General features: G+C 34.0%; 1 protein-coding gene across 2 annotated transcripts in view; it reads right to left on the bottom strand.

The window, feature by feature from the left end:
- The window catches only part of LOC123873158 (inositol-trisphosphate 3-kinase B), a 60,822-nt gene that overhangs the window by 1,783 nt on the left and 48,849 nt on the right, over positions 1 to 10,190 (bottom strand). For both annotated transcript variants that reach the window (XM_045917878.1, XM_045917877.1), the window contains exons 2-5: positions 7,094 to 7,273; positions 3,545 to 3,617; positions 2,745 to 2,872; positions 732 to 983 (exon numbers count right to left, since the gene is read on the bottom strand). In XM_045917878.1, the coding sequence (XP_045773834.1) occupies positions 732 to 983; positions 2,745 to 2,872; positions 3,545 to 3,617; positions 7,094 to 7,273 (633 nt within the window). The remainder of the gene's footprint in view (positions 1 to 731; positions 984 to 2,744; positions 2,873 to 3,544; positions 3,618 to 7,093; positions 7,274 to 10,190) is intronic.

Here is a 10,190-nt window from a genome sequence, read left to right as displayed (position 1 = left end):
TAGCTGGTTTGTTATATAATGCTTTAAGAGAAACATTATAATAAAACGCATAACAGATCTGCCGTCCTAACAAAGAGTGCAATAAGTCGAGTTTTTGGGCAAATTAACTTAAGACCATATCCGTAATCAGGAAAATGAGCTCTATATTTTCGCCTTAGACGTCTTTTTTGTATCTTCAGTAGTTTCGGTTCTGTTGGTTATCAAAACTGCAATATGTAATATTACGATTTTTAAGTAGCTAATCATAACCGCGAATATCTCGAAAGTAGTCGAAACCTAGTTATTGCTCTCTTCGTTAGGGTAATCAGGAAAATGAGCTCTATATTTTCGCCTTAGACGTCTTTTTTGTATCTTCAGTAGTTTCGGTTCTGTTGGTGATCAAACCTGCAATATGTAATATTACGATTTGTAAGTAGCTAATCATAACCGCAAATATCTCGAAAGTAGTCGAAACCTAGTTATTGCTCTCTTCGTTAGGACGGCAGAGATATAAAACATAGATAGATAGGTAAGTCTTATAGCACAAATAAGGAAAATTTTTAATAAGGGAAAGAATTTGCTCATGTAAAAATTATTAATTTACTAAATCACATATAGATGGCGCAGTCCGTTATTAACTTGCAGTGTTCTACATAAAAGCGTTAGCATCTTGTACAATGGTATGGAACCCTTCGTGTGTGAGGCCGATTCGCACTTGACCAGTTTTTTATTTTTTTTAATTGTAAACTTACCACGGCAGTTGGGATGCTCGCAGTGAAATCTTTGAAAGCCTCAACAATTTGGTCTCTTGTCTTGGTAGTCTTGAAGTCTTTAGAACTCGTGCCATCTGCCTTCTTGACGCCATCTATCCTGAAGCCAAGTGTTGACGTGGAACTAATAGTCTCCCTCCAAATCATGTATCTAGGCTTTGTTACACCCTTACTTCTGTGCTCTTCTTCCGTCGGCGCTGCAGGATCGATTTGGATCATTTTTTCATACATATCCTGAAAATCAAGATAACATATTTTTATTAGAATAACCATTGATTAAAATATTAGGTAGGTATAATAAATACGAATTCATAAGTTTACATAATAGTAAAATTATAAGCATAAATGTCAGTGCTTGTCCAGATACTGCTTTGAAACTAAATCCATAAAGTTTTTATGTAAGTATGTATTCATCTATCTATCCATCCATTTATTACTAGATCACCCACCCAGTTGCACTCGGGTGTAATTTCCGAAAATCCTTTCTTAGAGGGAGTCTAGCCTTAAGAGGGCTCTCTCGGTCACTCGTTTCATACAATCGTAGTTCCAATTTCATTTGAATATTAAGCAACCAAAGTCCATGAAATTTTGCAGACATATTCTAGAAACTAATATCTATGTCTGTGGTTTTCCAGATTTCTGTTAAAATATTCGGTTTCAAAGTTACGCGGTAATTTTCATACAAATCTTTGAGCCCCTGTAATTTTAAAACTACATATTTTTAGAAAAATCTAAAACACCACAGACACAGATATTAGTTTCTAGAATATGACTGCAAAATTTCATGGACTTTGGTTGCTTAATATTCAAATGAAATTGGAACTACGATTGTATGAAACGAGTGACGGAGAGAACCCTGTTAAGTTATCGAGCAAACCTATATTTAGATTCAAACTAAATTGCAGTTAGGTAAAATCGTTTATCTCTGTATGACGTTATGAAACCAGTTTATCATTAATAAATAAAGAACTTTGTTGGACCTTAATGAGGATTTCTATTATTAAAAGAGTCTTTAAAGATATTTATATAAAAGGTCATTTCAGTTCAAGATAAATCCGCAAATAGATTATTAATGTTATAAAATATATTTGTATTCGGGCTAAGTACCCTTCCAACATCAGAATATTTATTTATTTTACAAGTATATTTCTAAACTAAGTATGTAGAAAATAATAAATATCACCGTAGTATTTCTACTTTCTAAGAAGAAAATTTAATTTATCACCCTAATATTATGGTTATTAATATTTCGTGTTTTTAAAATTAAAGTTAATTTTTGTAACTTAAAATTACATATTTTCCAGCATAATTAATTTAGGTGGCGTTCCATATTTAAATTATGCAATTTACAAAACTTGAGTTGGTATTTTATTTAAGGTTGAAATATTATATCATTAACAAAATAGCAAGTACCTACGAGTATGTTTTTGACTTAACTTATACTTAAAGGCTGGTTTACACCAGAGCAATAACCTGCAACAATGTGGCATGCTACAAATGGAAACATTAATTTTCGGCCTTAAGCAGCATGCGGCACTCTATGCTATGTAGAGACATGCGCTGTAGAATTGGAATATCACGGTATGACAATTTGTTGATGATTCTTGGCCCTATTAGCATGCATACCTGTGGCGTCAATTTTCATTGTTGCTTTGAGCTTTCCGTAAAACGGTCTTAATTCAGCGTATTTGTATTGTGCGTCTTGTATTAGTGTTATTGCATTTTCCTGAATGTCGCAGTTCTATTTGTTATCATCTACAGCGTCAGTGGTATCATTAATTACCGGAATAGCTTCATGAAGGATTATGATGTATTTTATACGCCTCATATTACGCTTGTTTAGTCGAATCGTGTTTCAAAATAAATTTTGTTCTGGTAAACAGGTTAGTTGATTAATTGTTGGAATCGACCCAGAGATTGCTTTTGCAACTAAGACGTTTAATGATTATACTGCTTTGTTACGTTCTAAGTCCTTAGAGAAATAATAATACTCACTTTTCTTAGTTTAGTCTTCTCTTTTGCCTTCGCTAATTCTTCTTCTAGATATGTTCGTACGCCGATCTTGCAGTCCATGACGCAGGGGCAGTCGAAATCACTTAGAAGATCTTGCAGTTGTAAGTACACTGTGGTAATTGGTGGTTAAGGAATCAAAGATAATGACAAAAATATGATAAGATTAGATAAAGTTTGTTTAGTGGTGGTGGGATTGATCTCAGCAGATTTAGAATACCTAATTTTATAGACTTGAATAAATTTAGAAATAGTCTTTTCTCTAGATTGAATTATTAACCGGTAAGCAAAAAGTACTTAGCTGCCTTCAAAAAGATTTTTGTTTTTAAAAATCCCGTTGAAAGAATTTCTCGAAATCCTTTCTTAGTGTGGGTTTGTTATAGAGGCCTACGTGCAAAATCTCAAGTTCCTAGACAGTGATTTTTTATAGTTTCTGTGAGTAGGAAGAATCTTCTGTACCTATCTGTAATAAAATGACAACCAGCCAAACTAGTTTATCCTTTGGCCAAACTTATTCTACGCGTGTCACTATATAAGAATACTAGTTGAGCATAAGGCGGTTTGGCATAAGGTAGTTTTGTATGTATAAGTCACATCTATTTATATGCAGTAACTATAAGGCCGAGATTTACAGAATATGACTTTTTGCAAACTCTACTTAGAGTTAAAATAAGATTTTATGTCAGAGCCATAACTCAGTCTTGTTTTAAGTCGAAATAAGATCTATAAATCTAGGTAAGCCTAAGAGAAATTATGTGTATTTTTTTTCTTTTGAAAAAGGATACGTTCTCCATCTTCACACGTGACTTGCCCCTTGTATTCAGGTACAAATGGCCGAAGTATGTCCTTCATCAGCAACTGTAACAACAAAAAAAAAACCTAATAAAGCAACCTCTATTAATAAAAATAAAAAAGATTCCGACGAATTGAGAACCTCCTCCTTTTTTTGAAGTCGGTTAAAAATTAAAATATTAAATAACAAATTTGACGATTGAAGAATTCGATGAAGATTTGTGATTTACTTATGTATTTATTTTACGAGTAGGTATAATTTACTAGGAGAATAAAATTATAAAGGCTTTTTTACTCTGGAGTAACTACATGCAACAATGCGGCATGCGGTAGAATGCCGAAAAACGTGTGCTGCAAAAATAGCAGCAGCAGTGTTAGGTACCTACATGTAATTTGTTGGAAGTAAGTAATATAAGATCCAATTTATGGAACCTTGTATATTCAGGTTGAGTGCACGACTTAAAGACAACGATAAAGAAAACTACAGGTACCTATTACTTCTACAAGTGTAAATTAAAAATTTATAACACCCCCGACAAGTGATGGTTACAGTAACTAGAAAAGAGCTGATAACTTTCAAACGGCTGAACCGATTTTCTTGGATTATAGCTAATAACACTCTCGATCAAGCCACCTTTCAAATAAAAAAAAAACAAAATTAAAATCGGTTCATTAGTTTAGGAGCTACGATGCCACAGACAGATACACAGATACACACACCCCTCTTTTTGGGTCGGGTGTTAAAAATAATATGTACTTTGTAGTATGAGATAATACGTACATCATCGATTTAATTATCGCAACAGATATTTAAAAAAAAATCATTGTTTGTATATTTCACACGATTGACGCAATTACTTACTGGTTTAATGACTGTAAAATAGATTTAATGCACTAGTTACAGTATTCTAGATCGTTAAAATGCTTGTTAGATAAAATCGTTAAAGTGCGTGTACGTTGCTTGAAGAACGCAATACAAGTTGCTTTTTGTGACTAATATATTATTATATTTGTATGACTACCAAATGATTACCTATCACAAAATATTGGTTAACTACCAACTTAATTATTTTAAAGTTTAACAAAATACAGTAAATATGCCTATCGATAGTCAAAGATCTATTTGCGGGCAATGAATCTACTGATTTGAAATCCTCCGAATGGTTGTAAATAAACCAAACTCGCTTATCATAAAAAAATATTCCATAACAAGTTAGCCCTTGACTACAATCTCCCCTAGTAGTAAGTGATAATGTATAATAGGGTTGATGAACCTAATGAAATAATTAAAGTTATTAATACATATTTTAAAACAATAGATAGTGACGCATGTGAGATATATTATATTTCGGTAGGCAACCCAAAATAGGTACTCGTATGACACTTATTGACGTCAATCGACATCGGAGAGAAATATTTTATGATTACGAAATATAACAGTTTTACCATAAAATGCTGATACGAAGATATTTGATTCGACGGAGAGGCCCGTTACATTTGCGTCATTGTCATATTATAGTTACAAAATGTATTAAAATATGTCTGTAGGTTTCTCTGGGAATCCGTCCTATAACATTTGTTAAGTAAGTACCTACCTACCTTCTTATGTATATGCATAAGTACCTAGATATCGCTATCTTTCCGAATGGACGAAAGTACTTTGGAAACTTTTTGTTAAAAGCTGAAACATGCCCAAACTGAAGTGGGACAAGTAAGACAAGTTTAAGGGGTAAGACAAAAGGAATACTGAACGCGTGCCTACTTGTGTACGATTTTTAATACAAAAAACAATATAGAGCAAATAACACTGCAGCGCGGGCTGTGCCTTCAACCTTTTAACACTTTTCTCTTAGTCTGAAGGAGTTTTCAGTAGACACACTTCCGTTGTATGTTTCAGGCCCCGAAATTATCTCAATCAATCTAGTTTTGCTTAGGGCTTTACTAGGAACTTCCTATCCACTAGAAAGTTTCTATACATTACTTAGGTCTTCTTCCAGACCTTATCCCACGGTACATGCGATCGGCATAACATGTCTTCTTCCACTCCCTTCTGTCATACGTCAACGTATCATCCATCACTTTTATACACAGATCCTCTTTCACGCAATCCATCCACCTTTTTTTGGTCGTCCTCTTCTCTTTTTTCCTTCCACATTCACATTTAACATTGTTCTAGTGATATGACTTTATTCCCTCCGCATTATGTATGCCCATACCATGCCATATTACCCCTCATCTTTTCTACACATCTATACATACTAAGGTATCCACTATGAAATAACTGCATGATGGATGTAACTATACGTCATATATTATTATACCTACTTATTAGGTACTTCATTAAAATCTTTACACATGGTTACGTTTATAATAGCGGTGGTAATACCAAGTATTGTGGTTATATTGTGGAACTTTTGATATTGTATAGGTAATATTTTATACAAGGAATTCGGATTTCGGCCGATGGAAATGCCCAGAATAATGATACGTCACCGAGTTTGTGATTAGTTACACATTTTCTCATGGGGTTCGATTAGAATCAAACCCCATGAGAAAATGTGTAATTTGTAAAATTTTGAATATTGACTTTACCTAGAGGTAAAGTCAATATTCAAAAGAGAATCTTCTAAAAAGATTGTCTCAAGATTTCTGAAAGATGTCTTGTCTAAAAAGCTATATTAATAGGTACCTCTCTAGAACAGTAGATAGAAGACTTGCTACGATTGTCAAAACTTGCTTCGGTCAAAGTTACTAACAAATAAAAAAAGGAAAATAAAACTCTGTAGATATTTTATGTAACATTGTACATGGACAGGGCTTAGTTACCCGAAGTTAAAAGAGGCCGCTTTAAATAGAGAAGCTTTTCGGATGATGATCGCTTAACTTCGTTTCGAAGAAGGCACGTGAAGATGATGATGTTACTGTACATAGACATAGTATTGATATAACTAATATATACATATTTGTATCTAATATAGATATAGGTATGTGTTGTTTTGTATATGATATAGATATAACTCTAACCTTGTTTAATATAACGGCCATATCAATTCTTTCCGCGGTTAACCATATAAGGGTTTTATATGAATATTAACCTCACTCAGGATCTATTACATAATACCATTATGTAATACTTCAGACGTCAGATAAGTAGGTACCTAGTAAACTGCAGAATGTTTCTCGGCTTGGATGAAATTCTCCGACGAAACTTCGCAATATTTGACTGAACCTAATAAAATAACTAACCAATCTATAACCGTATCAACAGCTTCATTTCGTCGCGAAGTCATCTCAATAAAGGCTTTACTTGTTATAGTGTATGCAAGGATACTATAGAACACCATGGATAGCAACGTAGCCAAAAAACGGAAATTTTTCGTAGTTACAAAAAATGATTTAAAATTGTGGTAGGTAGGTAGCTCCCCAAAGGTCAATTGTTGCAATTGAAGTCTTTTTAAGCAGTATGTCCACACAATAGTTCTGCCAGACTGTCAACAGCTTACATAAAGCACAACATTTTCAATCCGGTAAATAGGTCTTACCTTAAAACACCTTTCCTCTTGTGGACTCAACTTCTTTAGTATCGTGCCCTGATCCGGCCCGGCCTTGAAGTTGCCCTGATGTCCGGCGAGCTGGACCCATGGGTACCGCTGCTTCTTGTAGGTCTGGAAGAACGGCGTCCATTGCACTATGTTCCGGAGCTTCCTCCATCTTTCTGATTGCTGGAATGTGAAAAAAGTTTAGCAATTATTATGGTGTATAAAGAATGTCCTGCGAAATTGGATCCTAACTAACCCAAAAGTTTGGAGACGATCACAATGGGTCGGAGACGGTTGAAGTGATACAGGGTACTCAAAAACCAGCGTAGCCTCAAAGAATAAGATGCAGAATCCAGAAATTCACTTAATGTTATTAACTTTTTACCTACAATGGAAAGACACCCGCACTGCGAATTTTCACGGCGTGTACCTAAGTATTTATCCACAGATGTGTGACATATGGAAATTGTATGGAACCGTACGCACTTGGAAAGAAAATACGCATTAGCAGCTTCATAATAGGTATTTCAATATTTTCACCCAAATTTTTCAGTGCAGGTACATCTCATAAAACCGTCTTGTTTTAACTCAAATACTGAGCCTACTTTGATTTTGCTCACATTCAAGAGTTAAAAATGAAACGGATTTATTTGAGAGACATAACTTAACTTTATCTCGATTTAACTCGAGCAAACTCAAAGCGCGTTCTATTGATCTCAACATAAGATAACTCTAAGTAAAGTATGAGCGAGTAAAATTACGTTTTATAAGTACTTAGTGCAGAGTGGTAAATCTAAGCTAGGTTATTAGGTAACTAATATTACTAAAGCGTTGCGTGAACAGAAAAGTCCGGACGAGTCCGAAACTAATCGGGCATACCTACTCCGCCTAAAAACATGAGTTGAGCTGCTATATTCATAGAAGTACATATTATATTTAAATGGTTATCTATTTTTACTAGTTCGTCTCTAACTGATGTAACAATCACCGGGTCAGATAATAATAATTAATCATCATTTTTAGCAAGAACCTGATATGAATAATTGATATGCCTGATGGCAACTGGTAATATTAGAATAGTTTCCTGCGTAAAAAACCACAATCGTAATAAAACCATATACTTAGATACAACCGTAATAAGTTTTAGAGCCTCTGACGCAAAGGAAAAGGTCCCGGATTCGTTTCTTGGTTGGGTTAACTAAGAAGCTAATATTTTCTAAAATGGTTTAGTCACATAGATGAAAGGCTATTCCTGATCAACTCATCGCCGACCCACTACTGAGCACAGGTTTCCTTTCAGACTAAGAAGGGTTTAGGCCGTAGTCTGCCACGCTGGCCCAGTGCGGATTAGCAGACTGCACACACCTTTGAGAACATTATGGAGAACTCTCAGGCGTGCAGGTTTGAATCCTATCTACCGAAAGCTAGGTATTTGCAATCGAGTAAAAACATCTAAAATTGTTTGACGTATCGCATAATACTTAATATGGCAATGAAAACTCTTGGCCGTGAATTTGACGATGAAGGTCTTTTTCACGAGGGCAAAAAGCGGAAAAATAGCAAACAGCAAAATTACTTAACATTTGCAGTCGCCACGAGCAATAAATATAAATTGTTATTAATGTACGTCTAGCGAGTAGTGACGTACTTTGAAAAGAACCTCGAAAACTATCCAATTATCATTTCATTTCCTCAATAAAAACCACTATCGTTTGCTTGCCGAAATCTAGTAATTCTTAAAAAAGGAAGAAGCAATTTTTTGTTTAAAAAAAATAATAAATTAAATCCATTCAAATGAAACTTTAAAGATTAAATTACTTAAAAAAAATTTTCAAAAGAAAAATAAAACCGACTTCAAAAACCACAAACACTAAAAAGTAAAAAATAACTTTTATTTAGCTACACGTGTAATGTACCTAGGTATGAAGTCGAGCGAGCATATTAAAACAAAATTAGAAATCCAAGAGTGAAGCTCGCCCGACTTCATACCTAGGTACATTACACGTGTAGCTAAATAAAAGTTATTTTTTACTTTTAGTGTTTGTGGTTTTTGAAGTCGGTTTTATTTTTCTTTTGAAAATTTTTTATTTCACAATTTTTAGTGGCCCACTGTACTATAATATGCTATGCCTAGTTAAAACCCTACTGTTTACTAAGCTATTACACTGATCGCGAGCAATTTGCTCCTATCTATTGAGGAGTTCTGTTCTCCATCTCCGAAGATATTCATCAGATCTTCACCAAATTTATATGGGACCAACTGCACAGTATACTCTTTAAACAAAAAAAAAATTTCCAAATCGGTCCAGGGGTCTTTGAGTAATCGGGGAACATACATAAAAAAAAAAAAAAAAAAGATTCCGACGAATTGAGAACCTCCTCCTTTTTTGGAAGTCGGTTAAAAACTATTTTATAAAAATAAATTATTGAAAAGCTATCTATGACTTTCAGGCCGTACAGTTTGCCTGTCCCGAAGGGGATTAAATTGTACAAATACCTAACTTAAAAGAAATAATAAAAATTAAGGTAACATTGTAGTTTACTATTAGAAAGAACAATAATGACTTTCCTTTCACTGTCAGGATAGGCTTTGAAATTCAAAGTTGGCCCGATTTATTAACTTTGTGAAAGTGATGGTAGAATACCTAAAACATTGTTGAAAAAACGGTTCATAGAAACGTTTTTCCAATTAATTGATTGATTACTTAAAAAACTAAGTAGTAAAAAAACTATAAAACGTAGGTAAACAAACCTTCTTAGATCTCAAGACGTAAACACAATACACAACATCCACAAAATCATTGATGCGGAAGCAAATGTCGTCGGAATACATTTTCAAATACATTCCACACTATTCAAATCGATAAACAAGTTAATTTTTTTTTGATTATACCACTGTTTATTCACTTATAATAACACGAGTTCTAAATTCAAATTAGGAGGCAAACATCCACAGATAAGCTAATAAAAGTGTATAGATTGTAGACCACAGTTAACACAATGTTCGAAATTCAAATTTTGGAGATCCGGAGCTGTGCAAAAGGTCCAACCCTCTGTGATATACTGAGCAACAAATTGGCCTCATCGCCAATATAAACCG

This window comes from Maniola jurtina, chromosome 16 (assembly GCF_905333055.1).
Source record: "Maniola jurtina chromosome 16, ilManJurt1.1, whole genome shotgun sequence".
In the NCBI taxonomy this organism is placed as follows: domain Eukaryota; kingdom Metazoa; phylum Arthropoda; class Insecta; order Lepidoptera; family Nymphalidae; genus Maniola; species Maniola jurtina.
The sequence above is the reverse complement of the archived record's forward strand: the minus strand, read 5'-3'. Positions and strand labels throughout refer to the sequence as shown.